The sequence below is a fragment of the Thermothelomyces thermophilus genome, chromosome 5 (assembly GCF_000226095.1).
Source record: "Thermothelomyces thermophilus ATCC 42464 chromosome 5, complete sequence".
NCBI classification, from domain to species: Eukaryota; Fungi; Ascomycota; class Sordariomycetes; order Sordariales; family Chaetomiaceae; genus Thermothelomyces; species Thermothelomyces thermophilus.
The window spans coordinates 2,288,364-2,311,672 of NC_016476.1; the positions used below are offsets into that span (position 1 = coordinate 2,288,364).

Consider the following 23,309-nt stretch of genomic DNA (forward strand, 5'->3'; position numbering starts at 1 on the left):
AAACAACTTGAACATGACAGTCTTTCTTCGATACGTGGCCGATGTGATGATTGGTCGTGTATTAGCCAGTGCTTCAGCATTCAGCATTCCTCTTTCTGACTTGGCAGCAAGAAAGAAGAAAAGATTTGGAATGGCTTTCGAACTTTTAAGATTTTACAGGAGAATACAGAGTAATCTGCTGGAATATGGTAAGTAGCTGAATCATTTAAGAACATATGTCTGCCAGGGAGACCATATATCACCGTTTGACGTTGCTACCTGGTCAGTCCCTTTATAATCCGTACAGAGGAACCCGTAGGCCCGGCTGTCTGCCAAGGCTCCAACATTCGACGGAGAATTCCGGACAGAAGTTCCAAGACTTGTTCAGCAGTTGACGACGCCACTTAATGGCAGATGCCTACAGCTGTCAATAGGCGCAACCAGTGTTTCGGCAACCCCCCCACTTGTTGTTTGCCTTCACATTCTCCAGCTTCTGCCAAGCGCACGAACATCCCCAGCCTGAGGCCCTTGCAACACGCCTTACACCTCCTCCAGGATAAATAATCCTAGTGCGATACTTGCCCCACTTTTCTCCATTTTTTTTTTTGCAAGCCACTTGCACAATTATCATACCATGTCACTCTCCTAATAATTTTCTATACGAAGGTACTTACAGATAAAATCCGATAGCCAAGTTAACAAGGGATATGCTTTCGAGTATAGGAATCTAGGTCCTACAGTGGCCGGCTCGAAGCCCAGATTTGAACCCTATTGAGCATGTATGGCACTGGATGAAAGATTGGCTTGAACATCGCTAGCTACGATGTTCAATCGCTGAGCCTTACAGGGCTTCGACTGGCTGTTCTGGAGGCGTGGGAGGCAGTGCCCCCTGAGTTTCTTCAGTGCCTGGCACACTCAATGCCCCGACGGCTTGCAAAGGTAATTGAAAACCGGGGGGAGACTGGGTATTGATACTTCTCTACTATAGAAATTTGTACTGGTTTGGTTGTATCTGGACTTCTTGGCTACTTTTCTGATTTGCGTTAGTTGTGGGGCATGTATCGCACTAGGATTATTTATCCTGGAGGAGGTGTATATTCCGGCAGCATATGGGCCGTTCTGGGCTCTTGGATGCTGCGACACGGCAGGCAGGGGCTGTGCCGGCTTCTCAAACATCCAGGATCGGATATGGCTCTTCCGACTGCGCTCCCCCTTGCCGAAGTGCGGCATGCCCCCGGTGACAACGCCCCTCTGACGGTTTCATCCCCCTGCTCCAAGAAGCTTCGCTTTCTTGGCTAACCTCTCCAGACTTTTTACCCTGCACACAGTACACAGTAGAACAAACAAACTCGTTTTAGCGTCGCTTCGCCGAGGCCACCGTGACATTGGCTCACTTATGCCGTCCGAGCTTAATGGTAGCCGCGTTGCATCAAGCGCTGTCCATGCTGGGGATTGCGGGATTGCGGTATTGGAGCTGCGTATGATCGAAGGCCCAGAGCTCGCTCCTGCACGTCTCGGTCAAGAGTTTCATTCCCTAAAAAGGTTCAGCTTCGGGCCATATGCTGCCATTGAGGGTCTAGGATTCGAAACATAGGGTTCTCCGGGGCTGACGACTTTGACAAAAGTTGTCGGGACTGGGCAGTGATCATCCCTCTTGGGAGGCCTTCTCGAAACGCATACTGTCTATCAGGGATGGCTGATCCCGATGGTCTGCTGCCGCGAGAGCATACATTAACCTGCTGCCCTTAACCTCAGCTCCCCTGGCCTTCTATCCCTTTCCTTCCCCCATCGCCACTCGCTTCCACGCTCTCTTCCACTTCTCCCCCATTGACGCGGAGTTCATCACACTTCCTTTCTCGTCGCCGGTCGACCCGTTCGTTCCTCGCTTCCGATCTCTCTGCACTTCTCTCTCAGGGACCAGCACGTACATACATACACACTTCTTAATCAGCCACCATGAAGCTCACCGTCGCTACCGTGCTCACTCTCGCCGCCGTGGCTCTTGCCTATCCTGCAGTTGACAAGAGTGGTTCGTCGCTTGCCCTGGTTTTTTTTTTTTTTTTTGTGGTCCTGGTCCCATGTCTAGAGCGCGGCTTTGGCTGACATACTCCTTAGCACCGGCCAAGCGCCAGAACGCCGGGGATCAAATTGACGTCTCAGTTCCCTCCATGACGGACGCGAGCGGGAACGTCGTTCCGTTCAATGCCCAAAACGTCCACAAGGACGCGACGGCTAAGGGGATCTGATCGACTAGCCTTTGCCACACACGACATTACCATTCATACAACTTCTACGATATTTCATATACTTGGTCGACTATGTCCCTTCAGAGATAATGTCGTGGACAAGAGGGCAGAGGGTAACTTGGGACTGCGGCCAACCTCGATGGTTAGGCCACAAGAAGGAGTGTGGTTCGGTCAGTACGGAGGGTTCTTGGGAAGGGAGAGAGGAAACTTTTTGACAAGCAGGAACGAATAAATACGTATTTTTATTTTTGATATCTTCGTCGTGGTGCTTTTCGTTCGTCGTCTCACACGGCATGTCGATGCCTTGGGCAACGCTAGGCTACATTAGCGAAACAAGAGTTCCTTCCTTCCATGCCTGTGTGTACTGTGTAAGATGCTGAATAGTGGCTGTGACGTCCGGCTTCCACGTCGGTAGGGTAAATAACCCCAACCCTGTGTGCGTCGGGAACCTACTAGTATTAGTGGAAGCTGCTCTACTGTGTAAATAGTCAACAATCATGCCTGGGGCATTCATTCCGTTGGCTCAGCTCTCGCCAACCCCACCTACTAACCAACCAACATGCAGCTCCGCGCAGGACCAAAGCGGGCATTGGGGGCCGTTGTCAGCTCCCAGTGTTTTGGGTGTTGGTGCGTCCAGAATGGAGGAGGCGGAGAGCGCCCTGCAGACGGCAGCCGGGACGAGGCACTGCCACTTGTTCCGCCCACGATGAGAGGTCGTCCCGAGATCAGATGAGTTCCTCAAGAACTCTTCTCACTCGTCGGAAACCATTTCGCGCTTGGTGGCTCGGACCGTTTCTCAACGCTGCAGTCAGCAACAACAACAACGACAACAACAACCCGCCGCGTTGAGCGCGCTGACCGGACGGCGGCCACGGTCGGTGATCGGATGAAGGGCGCTTGTACGGACTACATACATACAAACAATCAGCGACCAGTGTGTTCGGCTCCGGCTCCGGCTCCCATACCATGTCGTCGCTCGACCTCGACCAGGTGATGCACGCGCGGGCACGGTGGCGCAAGGCCATATTGATCCCTCTTTGGATCTTCCAGATCGCCGTGCTGCTGTGTCTCATGGGCGTCTTTGCGTACCGTCTGGCCGAGACCTTTGAGGACTACGGGGAGCGGGACAAGCAGGGCGAGGTGCCCATCGTCGAGGTGGTGTATGGCAACTCCCCCCCTTCCCCCCCCCCCCCCCAAAAAAAAAAAAAAAAAAAGACCGTTCAGAGTAGCTTTTCCATCTGCTCTGCTCTCCTGCTGCTGCTGACATGCAACTCTGACCACACAGCTGGGAAGCCACTAACGTCGGCTTCAACCTCATCGCCCTCATCCTCAACATAGTCGAGATCGCCCGCATGGCCACTGAGCGGCTGACGCCCTTTGTCATGGTCTTCACCCAATCCATCAAGCTCACCTTGGCCTTTGCCGTGTTGGCGCTCGACATCGTCGCCTACCTAGAGCACATGGACGGGCACTACTCCACCGTCGGCCTGTCCCTCGATTGCGGCCTTCTGTAAGGCTTGACCCAAGCCCCAGGACTCTTCTTCTTCCCCTTCTTTTTTTTTTTTCTTTTCTCGTTTCCGTGGTCCTGAACCCGACGCTAACTGACCCGTTCCCCAGCGCGGTCAACGTAGCAGCGCTCGTCTACGCAGCCACGACCTACCGCCGCCTGCTCCATTACGAAGACTACCACCTCACCGCCAGTACCGCGCACGGCAAGGCCCTCCACCTGCCCGCCGCCGCCGCCGCCGCCGCCTGGGGAGGAGGACGGGAGGCTCTCGAGCTAGGCGTCAAGCATCCCTCTTCCTCCTCTCCCTCCTCCCCTCCTTATTACTACTACGACCAGTCCCGCTCGATCCACCCCTCTCCGTCGACGCTCAAGCGGGAGGTCGACCGCGCGATGAGCGCCGAGTTCGGCTGGGGCAGCGTCGGCGGCGGCGGCGGTGCGGCCGCCGTGAGCAGGTCCGACACCGTGGTGGTGGCTTCGGGGACGGTGCCGGCGCGCCACGCGGCCGTCGAAGGGCTCCACCGGCAGCGGAGCTGGGTGACGGAGGTCGGGGTCGTTTCTGCCGAGGAGGCGGACGGCGAAGGGTCGCTCCATGCGCGGGGTGGTGGTGGTGGTGGTGGTAATGATGATGGTGGTCATGGGGTGATAGGGACGGCTGATGGGCAGGGTCACCAGTTGAGCTATCCCAAGGGAGGCAGGCAGGATGGAAAGAACCAAGACGACGAGGAGGAGGCGCTGCTGTCGGCGAGGTGAAGTGTGTCAGTGCGTCCTACCATTTCTTACCTGTTGATGATGACATTGCATTTGGGTATCCTCGAGCGGAATGAATGGTGTTTTGGGGGTTTATTCCATGTCTGGAGACATTGATTTGATTTTGTTCACGTTGATGGTTATGAGATATCGGCATGTTATCCATCAAAGAAAAGGAAGGGAAAAAAAAAAGGAAGGGGGGGGAGGGGAGGGGGGAAAGGAAGCTAAAAAAGCGACATCTTACTCCGAAACAAGGTAGATAACACTCTCTGCCATCGTCACCTCGCCTTCCACCTCACCCTCCCGACCCACTCGCCAAACCTCCTCACCTCGTCGGTCGCCAGCAGCCGCTCGACCGTGTAATACTCCCTGGCGAGCTCCTCGTGGCCGCGGAACTGGTGTGGACGAAGCGGTGCAGGCGCCGCACAGCCAGGCCACGTCCTGCAGCTCGTCCCGGCGGTGCCAGCCGCGCTTGACCGCCTTGTCGTACACCATGCGCGGGATCAGGTGGTGGTGTACGTCAGGCGGACCCAGCCGCGCCCACAGATCTCGCAGCCCTCGGCCTGGGCACGGGCGGGTCGAGGGTCTGTAGGAGGTCGGCTGCGCGTGTCTGGCTCGCCGGGGGGGGGGGGGGAGAGCCGGTCCTGGCGAGTTTTCCGGAGCGCCGTTTGGACCTGCGCTTGGGTTTTGAGAAGGGGGCGGCGATGCGCTCGATGAAGAGGGACGAAAGGGCGTCGCGGAACTGCTCGTAGTTTGCCCTGTACTCTTCGGGAATGTCGTCCGATATGGCGAGGGCGTAATTTCTCTATTTTTAATTCTATTTATTTAATTACGGATTATTATCTTTCTCTGAAAATCCCGCTGCAATGAAACCAATAGTTGTGAGGCGAGGTGCTGAAAGTAGCCGGGTTGGAAAATGAAACGGCAGCTTGATGATGTCAAAAGTACTTTACTCCCTAAAACGTTCTTACATGTAAGTCGGGCTCGCACCCCCCCTACATTCCCCAAATGCTTCGGTCCTCCGCCGGGATTCCCCGCTCTCGGCCCCACTCGGCGTCCCCATGCGCCTTCCGGATTACATAGTGCTTATAAGTAGTGTACCGTCAGCAAACCAACATCAGCCCTTGTGTCCCTTTGCTCCGGAGAGGATACCTCAGTGACCATATGGGGCATCCACGAGCACGGAACCTCACCGGGGCAACGAGACGAACCCATCGCAACCCGCCATGGCGACCATCACGACCATCATCGCCTTCGATCTCTACGGCACCATCCTGTCGACCGATTCGATCGCCGCCGAACTGGCCGAGGTTGCCGGCCATGACCGCGCAGGAGAGCTAGCCTCGCTCTGGCGACGCTACCAGCTTGAATACACGTGGCGCATCAACAGCATGGGTGAGTTACCATCATCTCTCAAATCAGATATTCCGTCCACGCCTTCCACCCCCCCTCCCCTTCCCCCTTCTCCCCTTTCTCTACCCCCTATTCTCTCATGCGTCTCTACCAACCGAAAAAGGACCAGAGAGAAAAAAAAAGAAGGAAGAAAGGAAGGAAGGAAGAAAGAAAGAAAATAATATACTAATCAACCAGGCCACTACCGCCCCTTCACCACTCTCACCCTCGCCTCCCTGCGGCACGCCGTCGCCGACCTCGACCCGGCCCTCGTGTCCGTCCTCACGCCGGACCGAGAGGACCGGGTGATGCGGGCGTACGACGCGCTACGTGTCTTCCCCGAGGTGCCCGCCGCCTTCCGGTCGATCCGTGATCAGGCGGAGCCAGCACCAGCACCAGCAACGGCAGCGGCGGCGAAGACTAGGGTGGAGGCGTACGTCTTCTCCAACGGCACGGCCGACATGATATCGTCATCCCTGTCCAACGCGCCGGACCTGGCCCCGCACGCCGGCGTGCTGCGCGGGCTGGTGAGCGTGGACGAGGTGCGGGTCTACAAGCCGGACCGCCGGGCGTACGAGCACCTGCTGCGGCGGGTGGGCAAGGAGGGGAGGCCCGAGGAGGTGTGGCTGGTGAGCTCGAACCCGTTCGACGTCGTGGGCGCCGTCTCGGCCGGCCTGCGGGCCGCCTGGGTGGACAGGGCGGGCAGAGGGTGGACCGACCGGTTGCTGTTCGAGCCGACCATCGTTGCCCGGGGAGTTGACGAGGCGGTGCGGGAGATCATCAGGGCCGCTGCCGAGTAGCCGCACGCTCGCCCATTCATGTCGTCCGTCGTACATATACATACATACAACCATGCTTATTCGTACTGACCCCCCCTTTTCATTATCTTCATAAAGTAAGTAGTAATAAATTCCTTGTTTCGGTCTATAGTCATAGCCATTCAAGGGAACGGGAACTGCCTCGAGACGCATCAGAGCCCGTTCTCAACAGTCCCACCGTTGAGCCAGATAGCAAAACGATACCAGACGCCGTCACAATGCATGTTACGCACCTGTATCCGTAAGACGTGACGGCCCCCCCTTCGCCCGGCTCCCGATCGCCTCGGCAGACCCAAAAACATCCCTCGTTTTACATTGTCGCGTTCCTCACCACTCCGTCCTTGCCCCTGACAAGCAGAGGGGGCGTCTCCTCCGGGCTGCGTCCGTTCCGATACTGCCACAGCCGGCTCACGTCCTTGACCTTGACCCTCACCCCTTCTTGCCGCTTCCTCCTAGTCTTCCGCGGCGAGACCGCCCCGTCGCCGCTTTCCGCCCTCGCCGGCTCGGGACTCACGTCGACTACCTCGACCTGCTCCTGCTCCTCTCCATCTGCCGCCTCACCGTCGCTCAGTTCCTCTCCCTCGCCCTCCTCCCTGCCCGTGCCGTCCCCGCCACCGCCAACAAGGACCTCGCTCTCCATGAACTCGTTCCCCTCCTCTTCCACCCCGAGGGGCACCCCGTCCGCGTTCCTCGCCAGCTCCCCGGTCGCGGGGTCCCTTCGGAGGGGGAACATGCCGTCCAGGTAGTGCTGCACCATCTGGTGGCCGCCGCGGGGGCTGGTGCGCGCAAACACGCGGCCGATGAAGCGCGGGACGAACTGGGAGGACGGCGACGAGGTGGCAAAGTGCAGGACCCCCCAGGCGGCGACGAAGTCGGTCGTGTGGGCGTAGTGCTCGATGTAGCCGATGGCGCGGTCCGGGTGGTGGGAGGGGTGCGGGCTGCTGCCGGCGGCGGCCGTGAAGAGGGCCGTGGCCGTGCCGGCACCGCTCTCCGTCTCAGTGGTCGTCGGGGTCGAGTGGCGGTTGGACGAATCGGCCGCGTCATCGAGATCGAAGGAGGTGGAGCTAGAGCTGGATCTGGCGCCGGATCTGGAGCTGGATCTGGAACTGGAACTGGAGCCGGAACTGGAGTTGGAGCTAGAACTAGAGTTGGGCCTGGATCCCGGCTGCGGGCAACGGCGGCGGGGGACACGGGCGGCTTCCTCGCGGTTGTGCGTGAGCTGGACCGAGTCGACGCATGCCGCCGACGGGTTGAGCTTTGCCAGGTTTTGGGTACGGATGTGGCGGTGCGGGTTATTAAAGTGGTTGGCCGCGTTGCCAAAAGTGTAGACTTCGAGTTTGGAAAGCAGGTCCTGAGGGAGTTCCTGGAGGAGCCAGTCCAGGATCAGGCTGCCCTCGATGGCGCCCTGCGAGTGAAGAATGAAGATGACTTTGGAATATTGCGGGTTGTACAGCTTCTTCTTGATTATACGGTAACAGACCCGTACGTCCTTGGTGGCGTATCCCCAGTTGCGCTGGATGAGGCACTCGACAACGTCGAACAAGATGCCAGAGCTGTTATGGTGAGCATGGGACAATGGACGGCCGGATCAGATGAGGAGAGTCTCACGTTCTATTGTGGATGCCCAGGATTGGCCGCTTGAAGGAGGCGGCGAGGCGGTTGAGATTGGTCTGCATCCAATGTGACCTAGATACCTGGGTTAGTGTCCGTCTTAGTTGTTCCCCCCCCCCCCCCCCCAACCCAAACACCTCCAACCCCCCCTCCTACGAGCGAATGCCGACTCACCCAACCGCCACCCCGTTGATGAAAATCCATTGCTCGTGGGCATGTTCTGGCAGTGCCGGCGCGTATTTGGGGTCCGAATGATACTCGACTTCCTTGCCGTTGAGCAGCATGCACAGAAGCTTGTTGACCAACAAGAAAACGCCGACGATGATGGTGGCTGTCCAAATCGGCAGCACCGCCAGAGCTGGGAGCGCTACCAGGCCGCCAAGCTGCAGTATGCACAACACAAGGTGAATCGCGATAGCCCGGATGTTCTCCTTTGTCGGCGAGAGCTCGCTCAGCTCGCCCGAGTCTGCAGGAGAGAGCGGCCACAAAATGTAAGGAATGGCCCAAGAGTACTTGAAGAAGTAGTAGACATCCCAAGCCATGAGCTTCCAAGGCATGTCGGTATAACCATAGTTGATGACGGAGCGGCCGCCTATCTGGGAGCCGAAGAAGCGTGTATTGTTGGCGGGAGCGGCCCTGGTTGGCCTCGTGGTTGGCCTCGTGGTTGGCGGAGAGGGCTGAGCCATACTGAGGAACGGGAAACAGCCCGAGGGACCATGACGCTGGCAGCTTTGCCCCGGTGGTTGATGGCCGGGATGGGGGGGGGACTACTTAAAGAAAGGCCGGGATCGGAAGCTGGATGGGCGATGTTGACCACTGGAGGGTCCGTTGATCCTGTTCACACATGGCGGTCCCGGACTGGGGTGTCAGCAGGATGGCTGGGGAGGCTTGGCAGTTCTGAGGCCCCGAAGTGGTTGCCTGGAACCGTTGTGCGATTGGCGCTTTGGGGAGATCGCCCGCAGGGCTGAGGGGCGCTAACCGCAACCGGCGCCCAGTGGCTACGGAGCAGTGTTTGAACCTTATAGTACATACGATACAGAGGAGTCAGTGTATCTGTGAAACACGGAGAGCGGAATCCATACATTTTTGCGGCAGTCGCACTGCGGCAAGTTTGTCTGTGCCAACAAATATTTTCGTACCCGTAGTGTATCGTATGCTTGGCTCACATAGGTAACAACAGAATGGATAACGGCGCCTGAGACAGGGGCGGGCAGTCAGGTGTGTGGCCGTAGTGCATGTATGTATGTACATACATACATACCTCCATAATCTGGGCGAAAACCGGGAAATGCGCGCATGGGCAGGTGTGCCGCGATTCTTGGGTCGTTCAGGCCTGAAGGCCAGGAGGCACCGTGTCATGTGAAACTGCTGTGGTCCGCCATCCGGGACGACGGAGCAATTGCTGGCATTTTCATCAATGTGCGCGAGGCTTTGCTAAATAATGTGACTACGAGTCGCCGATCAGCGAATATTATGTGTAGTTGTGTGCACGAGGTAAATTACATCCGTAGGTACTTTGCCCGAGCGCGGTGTATGCAACGCAATCGTAAAGACCCTGGGTTAGGGTTCGATTCCCAATCGAGAACTACCCGAGCGATAAGATAAACTTTTTCTACAAGCGCTTTTTCATACAATTCCACGGTCTCGATTGTCCAGGTACCTCCCTACGAAGGCGGTTCGCCGACACAACACCATGGGCAAGAATAGGAAATCTAAGCGGCAGCTGATCCGTGACGAGAAGCGGGCCAAAAAGCGCGGACGCGAGCTCGCCGAGGAGGAAGAGCGCTCCGCCAAACGACAGCGCCAGCACGACGCCGACGGTCAACAGGAACTCTCCAACGACGACCTCTTCACTTACGACCCGAACGCCGATTACATCCCCTTTGACGAGGAAGAGGACGGCAACGATGCAGCAGGATACAATGCGTCCGCAGCCCATCCCCGCGCCCGTGGCGGCAACTTTGAGCGCGAGTTCTTCGGCATGCTGGGCGAGCAGGAGCAGGAGTACTTCCGCCACGCCGACGAGCTGCTCGAGCTGAACGACTTCCCCTCCGCCGAGGAGCGCCACATCTTTTTGCAGAACGTCTACCGCGAGGCCCGTGGCAAGGAGCTCAAGCTCGCCAGCAGCCAGTCGTGCTCGCGCCTCATGGAACGCCTCATCCTCTTATCCACCCCCCGCCAGAAGAAGCGCTTGTTCGGCGCCTTTGCCGGCCACTTCATGACCCTCGTCACCCACCGCTTTGCCAGCCACTGCTGCGAGAAGCTCTTTCTGATGAGCGCCCCCGTCGTCACGGCCGAGCTGAGCGGGGAGGCCGACAAGGATGTCGAGATGGGGGACGCGGACGATGACGAACCAATGGCGCCCGAGATTGCCGAGGCCGTGAAGACGTCGATGGAGGATTTGTTCATGCTGACACTGGATGAACTCGAAGAGCATCTCTCGTTTCTGCTGTCGGATCGGTACGGCTCCCATGCGCTGCGAGTCTTGCTCGTGGTGCTCTCGGGGAGGCCGCTTGCCCAGGCCGGCACCAAGTCGCTACTTCAGGGCAAGAGCAAGGAGTACGTGACGGTGGAGGGCGCCTCGGCCGTGACGAGTGCTCTTAATACGCAGACGAGGGCGGTCCCGTCGTCTTTCACGATGGCGATAGAGAAGATCATCAGCGACTCCACGGCTAGCATGGATTCGACGGCGCTGAGGGTGCTCGCCAAGCACCCTACCGGCAACCCGACCCTGCAGTTGTTGCTAGACTTGGAGCTGTCGCTCTCAAAATCGAAGAAGTCAAAAAAGGAAGAAGGGAGTGGCAATGCTGCCGAAGGCGAGGGCAGCGTGGTGTCTCTACTCGAGAGGCTCGTCCCCGGCGCTCCCGCCTCGTTCAGCGACGAGAAGTCGCAGGCGTGCGAATTTGTCAACAGCATGCTATACGATCCTATCGGGTCGCGCCTCCTCGAGACCCTGATTTCTCACTGCCCAGGCAAAGTCTTCAAGGGTTTGCAGGCCAACATCTTCGCCCCGCGCATCCAGAGCCTGCTGCGGAACGATATCGCCTCGTATCCCGCCATCAAGGTGCTCAACCGGCTGAACAAGGAAGACCTCGCCAATGCAGTCCAGAAAGCGCTTCCGGAAATTCCGTCCTTTGTCGAAAAGGGCCGCTTCAACGTGATCAAGACTCTCTTCGAGCGCTGCAACGTGCGCGGTGCCACCGCCGAACTCGGTAGTCTCCTCCAAGCCCTCACGGCAGCATGCGGCGGCAACTGGAAGCACATTGTCCCGAAGCTCTGCCTCCTCTCCGAACCTGAACAGGAGCCCGAGACCAAGGAGAAGAAGTTCCAGACGCCAGAAGCCAAGAGCAAAGCTGCGCTCATCTCCCACGGCAGCCAGGTCGCCACCGCGCTCCTCGACATCCCGGGCCAGCCTTCGAAAGCGATCCAGAACTCCCTTCTCGCCCTCTCGCCCGACCAACTCCTCCGCATGGCCACCACCTCCCCTTCGACAGCGGCCATTCTCACCAAGGCCCTCGCTACTCCGGCCCAGATTCCACATTTCCACAAGCTCCTTGTCGCCGCCCTACTCCCCAACATCTTCACCCTCGCCACCTCCCAGCACGGCAACGGCATCGTCACCGAGATCATTTCGACCCCGTCCAAGGGCGGCGGCGGTACTAGCTCGGAGGGGGCCGTGGTCGTGCCTTTCCACCTCAAGGAGAACATCATGGCACAACTGGAGCGCCAGGAGCGCGCGCTGCGCGAGACGTGGCTCGGGCGAAACGTCTGGCGCGCGTGGCGCGGCGACCTGTGGAGCCATCGGCGGCACGACTGGGTGCGCTGGGCCAAGGAGACGGACCCGGAGGGGGAGAGGGTCGCGGGCATGCCGAAGGTGTCCAAGCCGGGGGATGGTGAGGAAGAAGGAAAGGGGAAAGGGAAGGCTGGGAAGGCGGCGGCAAAGGGGCCGGTGAGCGGGGGGAAGAAGAGTACAAGCGTCAACGGGGTGGCGGCTGGAAAGGGTGTCGGGCAAGAGCTCGGGACGAAAAGAAAGACCGAACCGAAAGCGGAAGGCAAGGTCGACAAAAAGGGGAACGAGAAGAAAGGGGGAAAGGAGGAAGAGGGAAAGGAGAAGCGAGGGAAAAAGGAGGGAGAGGGCAAGGAGAAACGAGACAAAAAGGAGGGAAAGGCCACAAATGGCGAGAACGCTGACGAAGATGTAAAAAAGGAGAAGAAGAAAAAGAAAAAGAAAGGCCTGGGAAAGGAAGGGGTGGAAGGCGAGGTAAAGGCGGCCTAGACGCTCGATATGAGCCATGACTTGGTTCCCAGATAGTAAGGGCATGATACCCAGAGTGCGCCCTGAAAGAAACATTGGCTCGGCCATCTCCCTGTCGCCCGTCGCCCGTCGCTTTCACGGGTCAAGCACGGCACCTTGCATACCGGAAGGTGACCCGGAGTGACCCAGTCCATCTTTACACGCATCCGCCTGGGTGTTGTGAGATGTAATTCTGTGGTTCCCTTTTCGACAGCCAACAAGGTTATGTTGGAAATCCTTTCGGCTCTTTGACTCTTCACGCATCCTGCTTCCCGGGCCGTGCGGCATCCATCGCTTTGGCCAGGAATCAACGCGCCTCAAAGGTGGGATTAGGAGCTGGTTGGCTTGCTCTCTGATGGCTCAGCGTGTTTTTCCCTGACAGCAAAGACATGACAGTTCTTTGGCTGCTTGCGGATGGGTTTCGAAGGTTAATAGGTTTGTTATTGTCATCGTTAGCAGTGAGAGGTGGTATATGAGCTACCGAAGTCCAGCCTCAGGTAGCAACCACAGACCTGTGTAATGAGTTCCAATGTTTTCCACAGATGCCAGAGTTCCCTCCATGACCCCCCCGGGTAATCGAGAGCCTTGGTCTGCCCTGCTCCTTTCCCGACAATATTTGCCCAGTGGTCACCGATACGCTGTTAATTCCTTCCCCACCCCCCTCCCCCGGGCCCGTTTACATTCGCCTCCCCGCCGCGGGTGACCGAGGATGCCTCGGTCAGGTTACGATATTAGCGGGTTCGGCAGCTGGGCCGTCTCTCAACGGCTGGAGAGCGACACCAAGACGACCAAGCAGCAGCATGGCGGCGATACTACTGCTACTGGTACCGACACTTCTGGCGGCAGTGGCGGTAGAGAGGACAACAAGAGGAGAAAAGGTCCGCCCAAGCTGCGGAGGACAGCCGTGGTATGTTCGCTTTACCGCCGTCGATGTTGACGTTTTCGCTCTGGAAGGGGAAGGGGGGACGGGTTTCGTAGGTCGTTTGGCCATGAGAGTTGGCTTTTGCTAACCAGAGATGCGTGTGCGTTTGTAGCGAGGTAAACCAAAGGTTAAGGAGCCAACGGGCCTAGCCCAGTAGGGGAAAGAATAGGTTCTCGAGAAAAAAGGCCTGGCAACACGGGCAGGTTGGGAACGCTTTACTGAGATCCTGATGTTAGGGGAGCCTCGTTCCTCCTTTCCTCAGAACTGGTTTTTTTTCTTTTTTGAAATCGTCACTTTACGCTTTTTCAGAGACTATACCATCGATATCAAGGCTAGGCAAGGTGTGAAGAAGAAAGAACGATTTGAGGGTGAGGGTGGTGCAGGGGTCGCGAGCCATAGTCTGAACAGCCTGAGAGAAGAGGTCAGAGCACATGAGGACAAGATAAGCAAGCAAGAAGGTGCGCGGTCCCAATACCTGGAACCTAATGACCCAAAGGTAGAAAACGGAAGGAGCCTAAGGATGCCATCCGGGAGAGGAAAGAGGAACACATACCCGGCCCCCCGCCGTCACATCGGCCTAAAAGAAGGGGTTGATCGTGACGTCGACCAACGCGATGATGAATCACTAATGCTGTGTGATGGCTTGGACATTTATAAGCTTGTCTGCCCTCTTACTACCTACTTGGGAATTGCTAGGCACTTCACCTGTGCTTCTCCTTTTCAAGCGAAAACATTCAGTCTCCCTAACCCCCCAGCTTGTCATTGACTCATTGCGCATTCGACCGAATGCGATAGTCATCCGCGGAAGTAGCTACGGACGCCTCGCTCCTGACAAGTACGATAACGAGATCGAACAGGGCCACTCTGACCCAAGATGCAGCGCCAGCAGGAGAAAATCCGCATCCAACCGTCACAGGAACAAGAAAACAAAAATAAACTCCGTCGCCTATCTTTCCCCGTTCCCATATCACATTTTGGAGAAAAACCATTCTAAGTCTTCAGAACACCCAAAGGAAGATGATTCAGATAATGCCGCCCGTTCCATCATTAAGTGATGATCACTTCATCCAGTAAATCATCATCGGACTAATAAAAGAGAAGAGAAGAAAACGGAGAAAAAATATCACACCTCGACGCCCAGGGGCGCAGGCGCGTCCCCGTCGAGATTAATCCAGTCCGCCCACGGCTCGCCGGGCGCTCCCGCGTCGAACCCGTCGACGGGCACCGACCCCGACCCCGACCCGGCGGCGACACCCGACCCTGACGCCAGGATACCGGGGTCGATCAGCGCGTCGGACGGCTCCTCCTCCCCGATCGAGGCCTGCTCGAATGCGGGGAAGAACTGGAACTGCTCCAGCGCCGAGGGCAGCGACAGGCTCCGGCTCTGGCTCTGCCACCCCGCTTGGGCCGGGGCGGAGGCGGTGGTGGTAGTAGTGGTAGCAGCAGCAGCAGCAGCAGCAGCAGCAGCAGTAGGGGTAGTAGCAGTGGTGGTGGTGGTGGTAGTGGCGGTCAAGCCGCCGCGGCCGCCCGCGGCCGTGGCGCCTGGGCCGTGGTCGCCGCTACTGTACCACAGCGGATCGTCGGCTCCCAGCCCCGCCGGCACCGTCTCCGCCGAATAACCGAGGGTGCCGAAACAACAAGACAGCGCCGCGGCCGCGCCGTCGTGACTGTCGAGGTCACCGCCGGCGCCGGTGGTCGCGACTTGTTGGAGATAGCCGCTCGCGAGGCCCAGGCCGACGGTCGCTTGCTGCGCGGCGGCCGAGAAGGCGCTGCCAGGCCGGGAAGAGGAGGAGGACAACAACGACGAGTGCTGGTTCTCGAGAAGGAGAGGAGACATGGAGCCGGACTTGGCGGTGGGGGATCCGGCCGCTTCACCGTTGCCGCAGGCAGCTGGTGGGAGCGGGTAGGAGACTGGTGGGGTGAGGAGGGCCGGGGAGTAGGAGCACGAGGGGGAAGAGGTTGGTGCCGCTGTTGGTGGTGTCGTCGTCGTCGTCGTCGTCGTCGTCATCGCCGTATTGGAGAAAGTGGCCGGAACTGGTACGGGTATCTGTACCGAGCTATTTTGGTGATGTTGGTGTTGTTGCTGCTGCTGCTGGAACCGGGGGACGTACCGGCCCGGGTGGGCCTGTGCCTGCGGGCCCAAGGAAGGCTGCGAATAACTGTATCGGTGTGTTGTCTGATGTTGCCTCGACCATTGCGAGGAGAGTTGGACGTGGGGAAAGTGTTTGGCGAACAAGGCGTCGATCTCGGCGTAGCGGTCGGCAGCGCGGCTGGGCGACTGCACGTAGGGGTTGGAGAGGCTGGAAGCGGTAGTGCTGGTGGTAGCGGGCATGCTGAAGCGGCGAGAGGCATGATCATCATCTTCGCTCTCGTACTGCTCGTCGCCAATGACGGCTTCGCGCGTGATCTTGAGGCCTCGGCCGGTCCGCTTCCGGCGACACTCGGAGGCCTTCAGGGCGGACCGGATCCGGTGCTCGATGTCGCGGTCGGCCCTGCGCGAGGCCGCAATGTACGCTCTCTCCTGGTTTTCCTCGTGTGTTCGTTGGGTCTGTGAGAGGCGGCTTGTCAGTGGGGATGGACGTGGGCCAAATGGCAAGGAGCTGGGAAGAGAAGAGGAGCAGGATGTGTTTCTTACCTTCTTGAGGGGCAAATTTACCACATCATTCGCGTCAGATGAAGGCGAGAGACGCTTCGTGGGCATGGCGACTGGTGTAGATAGTGGCGGCAGGATATGGGCCGGCCCGAGGGCAGGTACAACGCATAGAACAGCTTCGTCCAGAAGGAGCGAGTTCGACACTTTAGGAGCCCCGGACTCACTGCAGGTCTCAAAGAAGTGCAGGGTCCAAGGGTTCAGATAGCACGTGGAGGTCAAGGGCTGGGAGCTTGGATCTCAAAAAAGTATGAATTAACTATAGCAACACTTGATTCGTGGAGGTGGTTGAGAGTTTTCGGAAGGGGTCTGAGGTTTTGGGAACCGCAAGCTAACAGAGATGGGAAAGCACAGGAAAGGGGCGCTTTTGTACGCTGATCTGGACCAAATTTCCTGTTCTTGGATGCGGAGAAGATAGGGCGGGCGCTTGCGAGGTGTGATGCTTGGTCCCAGACGTGGAAACAGTTGGAAGCCGGCTATTTCCCTCGACTTCCCAGGCGTCTTACTAAGGACGCTACTCCTGCTACCGTACCAAGTACACACCAGATAGTTGTGGATGGATCCGATCGGTGGGGGGAACTAAGTGGGCGCCCGCGTGCGCGATCTCGATCGAGCTGCTGCTGGGCTGTTACGTCAATTGGCGGGTCCACCCTGGACCTGATTGCCTGCCCACTGCTCGTACGGTGTTGCCCGGCTGTTACGCGTAGTTACACTACACTCCTCAGTAGTACGACTGGCGAGACCCACACCGTGTGGATGGAGGCTGCCTTTCATGGTATGTACGAGTTATGTATTGCACTACGGAGCTTTTTTCCCAAACTACCTAACTTCAAGGCTAGAGATCTACTTTGTATCTCCTCTCTCCGCTGCCTTGGCTCCGCTCCATGGGAACACATTCAGGTACCCAAGGTACCTACATACCTTAGGTGCACTACACTAGGTTTATCTCCGCTTGCTACCTGTTTGACTGGTATGTACGTCCGTATAGAGTAGAATGAAGTACTTACCTTATATGGAGCAGAAGCCATCTCATCCATCTTCTGCCCTTGGGTCTCCTGTCAGACATACCACACTTCGCTTGCGATGAGTGAGTAAGGTCGCCACTGTCTGATGCATTCCCTGATGCATTCCAGGCAGACGGGCGAAAACGCTGGGCTCCTTCGCCCTGCCCCTCACCGCTGAACACTTACGCGCTCCAGTCCATAAGCAGTAACCCGTAGTGTACTGTACACTACACTATCGTCTCCCTACCCACCTAGGCGTATGTATGTACATACACTACATAATATGCACCTTGAACAGTGCAGATGTTGCACATTAATTAATTAGAGACGCAGGCCAAAGGGGGGGGGGAGGGGAGAAGCATCTCACCTGACCAATTTGGCACTGCAATTCTCGAGCTTCATCAACTCCTCGCTCTCAATTCGATGTTCCACGCAAAAGGACCGACGTTGCAAGTGTTAGCCGTTGCATCTCCCAGATGTCTCGGCTGCATAGCGTGCATTGGTCGGCGTGATTGGAGTGCCGGCTCACATTCTAGGCCCTTCTGGCATTTCTTGGCTTCGTTCTCGTCCTTGGCAAGATGCCTGGCCTGCATGCTAGGTGCGCGTACTGTACACTTACACTGTATGCACCCCAACTCCAAATTCCACCCTTGACATACCACTCGGACCCCCCCGCGGTCATACCAGAGTATTGTAGTGTAGTGTACGAGGACTGAACCCACTGCTCCAGCAACAACGCCAGAGGCGATCAATCCTTTCCCCTCGGCCAAGAACTGTCACGATGCTCGACAATCTACCTCCTGTGTGCCATCAGCGCCGCCGGCAAATAGTGGCTCTTGCGTCACTTTTACGAGCCCTACACTAACGACGGGAGTTCGATCGCCTAATAGAGGGTTGATGGAGAGCTCGGACTGGGGGCCGGCGCATTTCGGAAACCGTGCCGCTGTGTGATTGCTGGTAGGCCCGTATTGCCCCGTGTGCTACTACTCCGTATAGCATACTTTATTCCTCGCAAGGGATCGGTGACCCTTTGCACATGCACCTACAGGAGCCACCCGGAGCTCTTCCCAAAGCGCGTGATGATAACGCAACCGAGAATTGGACGTGTACCACCAAGATAGCAAGTTAATCTGGTGATTCTTGGCGTAGGGGATGGCAATTGTCAGTTTACCAAGGAACCACCATCTCGGGAGATTCTGGCGACTACACTACTTCGTCATCAGACAGTGTGCAACCCCTCGGATTATCCGTACTGCGCACTCGCTACACTCATAGTACACTACTACACTACACCCTGAAGCTAACTTACTGGGTCCCTCACTTACGGTCCAGTTTTCCACGGACCGTTATGACGTCAGCCGATTGCTATGCCAAATAACGTTACCGAAAGGCAAAGGGAAGATCGACCTCGGGTGGGGAGCGAGCTTTAGTGGACTGCCGGAGCTTCTTGGCCGGCAGGACAGGCGTGGCAGACTGCGGACCCTGCACAATGACCCCCGTCTGCCCAATGAGCACGCCCGGTCACCATCCAGGGTCTGGCCCTCTGCAGCGCCCTGAGCTGAACATGAGAAAGAGCCTATCGATGGCGAATGCTCCCATGGATCACCGTGGTCGTAGGTTCCGTGCGATCTTGCATACTTGCAGGGCGGACGGAGAAATGGATAACACGATAGCACGTCGCACGTCTTTTCTGGAGGTAAGGGATCCCCTCGTGTCCCGCATTGCCCATCCTCAATTGACCCCGGTCCCCGCCAGGCTGCCGTAAGGCACACTTGGCAAAAGAAATGCCAAGGCCCCTCGCTTGTTTGCTCACCTAACCCGCGGCCTTGCTGCTTCTGTTGCCGCCTCGTCCCCACTCCGCGTCATAATGACTGCCCGCCGCACAAACAGCTTACAATATGATTGTAACGTTTAGGGAACGGAAAATCGAGATTGTGCTACACGATTGGCCACTTGGCAGGTTGTAGAAGGTTGAGCCTCATTGCCACACACACACATACACACACACACACGCACGCAGAACAGTATTTGCCGTACCTGACGCCTCAAACCTACCTTAAACTTCCATACAGTATTCCGTACAGTACATTATCTCAACGCATGGCCGCCTCCCCCATGACATCCGCCCCGTAGTGAAAGATAACTAGATAATCTAAATACCTCTCGGCCTTGCTCAGCAAGTCGCTCATACAATCAACTCGGATACCTACGCATTTACGTCACCCGCTCATTCCCACGGTCATGGCTGTCGCACACTCTCACGGAGTATCTATATTAACGATGTGCCAATGGCATGCGCAAATGAATATTGCATGACCGTCATTGCCTCGGGACCTTTCCCGACTTAACTCAGTGGCCCGCGGGTCTGGGAACCGCTACAATTGGCGGACGCTATGTTCCTCTATCACCAACGGGGCGCCTGGACATGCCGAAACATGACGAGTTAGGTAGCTAGTCCCTTGGCCTACGTAATATGCGTAGGCTACCCACACAGGCAAACAAAGTGGCTAAAGGAGAAAAAAAAGAAAAGAAAAAAGAAAAGAAAAGAAAGAAATAAAACCGCGTGGGAAGCCCGGGAGAGGCTTGAGCTGCAGGGACTTCATGCTTGTTTCACTTTAGAACCATTAATGTTCATATAACTCCCTACTATTGAGAGAAAAAAAACGACAAGAGAAGAAAAAAGACATAATGGAGCAGCATGCGTCACCCCTTGCTCTTTCTCCTGGAGATACTCGTATTGTACATGCCCTGCCAAACAATCTTTCACATAAAGGGGTATGTACCATGACACGGATTCTTCTAGTGTCGGAACCCAAAACGGAGAACCGGCTCCCGTTAGGGAACCATGATCGGGATAGTAGGTTACAAGGGCACTCTGGCCCACATCTAGTGATACGGATACGTCATACCCTCTGTTATTGGAAAAACAGGCCGTGTTACCGTGTTTGGCAGACAGCAACCAGACCCTAACCCTTATCAATGCACGCAGCCGTAGCGACCATGCCTTTGATATGAAAAAACAAAAAAAAAATGGAAAATGGAAAAAGAGAGGCAATCGCTGCCGGGAATTGAGCCCAACGTGGGGGTCGAACCCACAACCTTGAGATGGACCTTGAATTAAGAGTCTCACGCTCTACCGATTGAGCTAGCCGGGCAGTGGCTAGTCTGGTGACTTGTTGGAGATGCCAGGTTCTCAGACCTCTTTACAAACCAAGATGCTCTCTATTCCTGCAGTGCCCCCAACCAACATTCAACTCACTACTCCTCCTCTGGCTTGCCTTGTATTTCCTTCTACCTTTTCAACTTTCGAGGATACCTAACCTGACAGAATGCCGAAGGGAGAGATGGGTGGTGTATTAACAAGATTAAAAAGGCAAAAGCCATTGCACGGAGAAATTAGGAACAGGAAGAGTCAGCCCATCAGCTTTGGCACAGCCTCCTGCACGGTCCGCTCATACGGCCATGTCCAGCTCTTCAAGAAATCCGGGTCGACACCGTTCTCGAACGCCTCGGTTCGCGCCCTGATCTGCGCGTTCTTGAGCGCCTCCCTGGCCGCGGCCCCGCGGTTTCCGAGCACCCCGCTGCCTGCCATCCGATCGATGGCGTCCATGGCGAGGCTGAAGCGGTCCGTCTGGTTACGGATCGCCAGCTCGAGCGGGGTGTCAATGTTGCCCTTCTCCTTGTACCCGCGCACGTGCAGGTTCCGCCACGCGCCGGGCCGCTTGTACGAGAGCCGGTGGACTAGCCAGGGATAGCTGTGGAAGTTGAAGATGATCGGTTTGTCGGCGGTGAAGAGGGCCTCCCACTCGGCATCAGTCATCCCGTGTGGGTGGTCGATGTGCGAGATGAGCCTGAAGAGGTCGACGACGTTGACGTAGCGGATCTTGAGCTCGGGGAAGTGCTGCAGAAGGAGATCGATCGCAGCTAGCGTTTCGTGGGTGGCGATGTCGCCGCAGGACGCCATAACGATGTCCGGTTCAGCACCGTGGTCGGTGCTGAACTGCGGCCAGATACCGGCGCCCTTGGTGCAGTGCACAATGGCGTCTTCCATGGAGAGGTATTGCAGGTGCTCTTGCTTGTCGGCGACGATGACATTGACATAATTGGACGACCGGAGGCAATGGTCCATGCAGGACAGCAAGCAGTTACCATCGGGCGGCAGGTAGATGCGCACCACTTCGGGGCTTTTGTTGGCCACCACGTCTAGGAAGCCCGGGTCTTGGTGGGTGAAACCATTGTGGTCCTGTCGCCAGACCACGGCGGTCAAGAGGATGTTGAGCGAGGCGACCTTGCTGCGCCATTCTACCTCGAGGCATTTCTCGATCCATTTGCAGTGCTGACAGAAGGGTTAGTGCGGGAATCTCGAAAAAAACGTAACTCCCGCGACGGGAGGGGAGGCGAGGCGAGGCGAAACCCCGAAATTAAGCTTAAACATACCTGGTTAACCATCGAGTCGATGACGTGAATGAACGGCTCGTAACTGTTTAGAAGGCCATGGCGGCCGCTCAGGATGTAGCCCTCGAGCCAGCCCTCGCAGGTGTGCTCCGAGAGAATCTCCATGACGCGGCCGTTAGGCGCGAGGTTGCCGCCGTTCTCGTCTTCCTCAAAGTACTCGCCCATCCAGACCTTCTTGCCCGCCTGGTACACCCCGGCGAGCTTGTTGGATTCGGTCTCGTCGGGACCAAACAGGCGGAAGTTGGTCGGATTTAGGGCAACCACATCTCGCAGGAACTTGGCCATGTTTTGCATGCTGGCAGCCATGGTGACGGCCGGCTTCTCCACCTCGAGGGCGTAGTTGCGAAAGTCAGGCATCCTGAGCGGTTTCCGAAGCAGGCCGCCGTTGGCAACCGGATTGGCGCTCATGCGCCGGTTCCCCGTCGGGCAGAGCGCCCTGAGCTCCGGATTGATCCTGCCGTCGACGAAGAGCCGCTCGGGCTCGTAGCTGCGCATCCAGCGCTCCAGTAGTTTGAGGTGCCCGGGGTTCTCGTGGACGTCCGTGATTGGCACCTGGTGGGCGCGCCAGTAGCCTTCCATATACTTGTCGCCGATCTTGCGCGGACCCGTCCAGCCCTTTGGAGTGCGGAGGATGATAACTGGCCACCTGGGCCGGAAGGGCTCGCCGGAATCCCTGGCCTGCTTTTGGTACTTGCGGATCTCCAGCACGCAGTGCTCAAGAGTCGCTGCCATTGCCTGGTGCATCGAGTCGACCTCGTCACCCTCGACAAAGTAGGGCTGGTAGCCGTATCCGAGGAAGAGGTTCTCGAGCTCCTTGTGGCTGATGCGCGCGAGGATGGTGGGGTTATTGATCTTGTAGCCGTTGAGATGCAGGACCGGCAACACGGCGCCGTCGGTGATGGGGTTGAGGAACTTGTTGCTGTGCCACGCCGTCGCCAGCGGGCCCGTCTCGGCCTCGCCGTCGCCGACCATGGTGAGGGCAATCAGATTGGGGTTATCGAAGACGGCGCCGAAGGCGTGGGATATCGAATACCCCAGCTCGCCACCCTCGTGCAGGCTGCCTGGAGTTTCTGGGGTCGCGTGCGAGCCAATGCCGCCGGGAAACGAAAAGTGTTTGAAAAACTTCTGCAGGCCCTCCTCGTCCTCCGACTTGTCGGGATACACCTCGGAATAGGTGCCCTCGAGGTAGGCTTGCGAGAGCACCGCGGGGGCGCCGTGGCCGGGTCCGGATATGAAGAGGGCGTCAAGGTCATACTTGTTGATGAGGCGGTTGAAGTGCATGTAGGTGAATATCTGCCCAGGCGCCGAGCCGAAATGACCGAGGAGTCGGGCTTTGAGGTGCTCCTTCTTTAGGGGTTCCTTGAGGAGCGGATTATGGCGGAGGTATATCATGCCGAGGCTGAGATACAGACTCGCCTTGAAGAAGTCATTGTACTTCTTGACCTCCTCCTCCGAGAGAGGAGCGCCCTTGATGGTCGAGCGGGCAGAGCCAAAGGTGCTGATGCTCTCAAGCTCATTTGCGTCGCCCATGGCGAATTGATTGCTAAATTCGGCTGAGCTCTGTAGGATCTGTAGCGGACTAGGATATCTTAACCAGCTAGCTGGTGATTAGTGGGGGGGAAGAACGTCGAGTTCCAACGTAGGTCGAACTGAATGGGATCGATTGAATCTTTGGGGAGTTGGA

At 57.2% G+C, this 23,309-nt stretch overlaps 8 protein-coding genes and 1 non-coding gene across 9 annotated transcripts; 4 read left to right on the forward strand and 5 right to left on the reverse strand.

The window, feature by feature from the left end:
* The first annotated feature begins 1,625 nt into the window (after positions 1 to 1,625).
* Positions 1,626 to 2,476, forward strand: MYCTH_2315913 (uncharacterized protein). The gene is made up of 2 exons (XM_003665115.1): positions 1,626 to 2,008; positions 2,095 to 2,476. Exons 1-2 carry the CDS (start codon positions 1,936 to 1,938, stop codon positions 2,223 to 2,225), a joined length of 204 nt encoding a protein of 67 aa, XP_003665163.1. The 5' UTR covers positions 1,626 to 1,935; the 3' UTR covers positions 2,226 to 2,476.
* A 715-nt stretch (positions 2,477 to 3,191) lies between these two features.
* MYCTH_2065741 (uncharacterized protein) lies at positions 3,192 to 3,739 on the forward strand (the record flags this gene model as incomplete). Its single annotated transcript, XM_003665116.1, has 2 exons — positions 3,192 to 3,385; positions 3,511 to 3,739. The coding sequence occupies 2 exons, from the start codon at positions 3,192 to 3,194 to the stop codon at positions 3,737 to 3,739; spliced, it is 423 nt and encodes a 140-aa protein (XP_003665164.1).
* Positions 3,740 to 4,757: 1,018 nt separating this feature from the next.
* Positions 4,758 to 5,542, reverse strand: MYCTH_2129017 (uncharacterized protein; the record flags this gene model as incomplete). Its single annotated transcript, XM_003665117.1, has 4 exons — positions 4,758 to 4,874; positions 4,918 to 5,065; positions 5,154 to 5,282; positions 5,451 to 5,542. 4 exons carry the CDS (start codon positions 5,540 to 5,542, stop codon positions 4,758 to 4,760), a joined length of 486 nt encoding a protein of 161 aa, XP_003665165.1.
* Positions 5,543 to 5,631: 89 nt separating this feature from the next.
* On the forward strand, positions 5,632 to 6,653 carry MYCTH_70861 (uncharacterized protein; the record flags this gene model as incomplete). The annotated part of the gene is made up of 2 exons (XM_003665118.1): positions 5,632 to 5,874; positions 6,070 to 6,653. Coding segments are annotated over exons 1-2 (753 nt in total), but the record flags the coding sequence as incomplete, so codon positions are not given.
* An 89-nt stretch (positions 6,654 to 6,742) lies between these two features.
* MYCTH_2308601 (uncharacterized protein) lies at positions 6,743 to 9,283 on the reverse strand. The gene is made up of 3 exons (XM_003665119.1): positions 8,475 to 9,283; positions 8,298 to 8,375; positions 6,743 to 8,242 (listed from the first exon to the last, which is right to left on the reverse strand). Exons 1-3 carry the CDS (start codon positions 8,984 to 8,986, stop codon positions 7,000 to 7,002), a joined length of 1,833 nt encoding a protein of 610 aa, XP_003665167.1. The 5' UTR covers positions 8,987 to 9,283; the 3' UTR covers positions 6,743 to 6,999.
* A 660-nt stretch (positions 9,284 to 9,943) lies between these two features.
* MYCTH_2308603 (uncharacterized protein) lies at positions 9,944 to 12,976 on the forward strand. The gene has a single exon (XM_003665120.1). The coding sequence runs from the start codon at positions 9,994 to 9,996 to the stop codon at positions 12,574 to 12,576; it is 2,583 nt and encodes an 860-aa protein (XP_003665168.1). The 5' UTR covers positions 9,944 to 9,993; the 3' UTR covers positions 12,577 to 12,976.
* Positions 12,977 to 14,155: 1,179 nt separating this feature from the next.
* Positions 14,156 to 16,455, reverse strand: MYCTH_2135162 (uncharacterized protein). Its single transcript, XM_003665121.1, has 2 exons — positions 16,152 to 16,455; positions 14,156 to 16,064 (listed from the first exon to the last, which is right to left on the reverse strand). The coding sequence occupies exons 1-2, from the start codon at positions 16,215 to 16,217 to the stop codon at positions 14,640 to 14,642; spliced, it is 1,491 nt and encodes a 496-aa protein (XP_003665169.1). The 5' UTR covers positions 16,218 to 16,455; the 3' UTR covers positions 14,156 to 14,639.
* Positions 16,456 to 19,989: 3,534 nt separating this feature from the next.
* MYCTH_112227 (D-xylulose 5-phosphate/D-fructose 6-phosphate phosphoketolase-like protein) lies at positions 19,990 to 23,299 on the reverse strand. Its single transcript, XM_003665122.1, has 2 exons — positions 21,608 to 23,299; positions 19,990 to 21,506 (listed from the first exon to the last, which is right to left on the reverse strand). Exons 1-2 carry the CDS (start codon positions 23,153 to 23,155, stop codon positions 20,583 to 20,585), a joined length of 2,472 nt encoding a protein of 823 aa, XP_003665170.1. The 5' UTR covers positions 23,156 to 23,299; the 3' UTR covers positions 19,990 to 20,582.
* Positions 20,242 to 20,325, reverse strand: MYCTH_t154. Its single transcript has one exon. It is a non-coding gene; the product is annotated as a tRNA-Lys (tRNA).
* Positions 23,300 to 23,309: the final 10 nt, after the last annotated feature.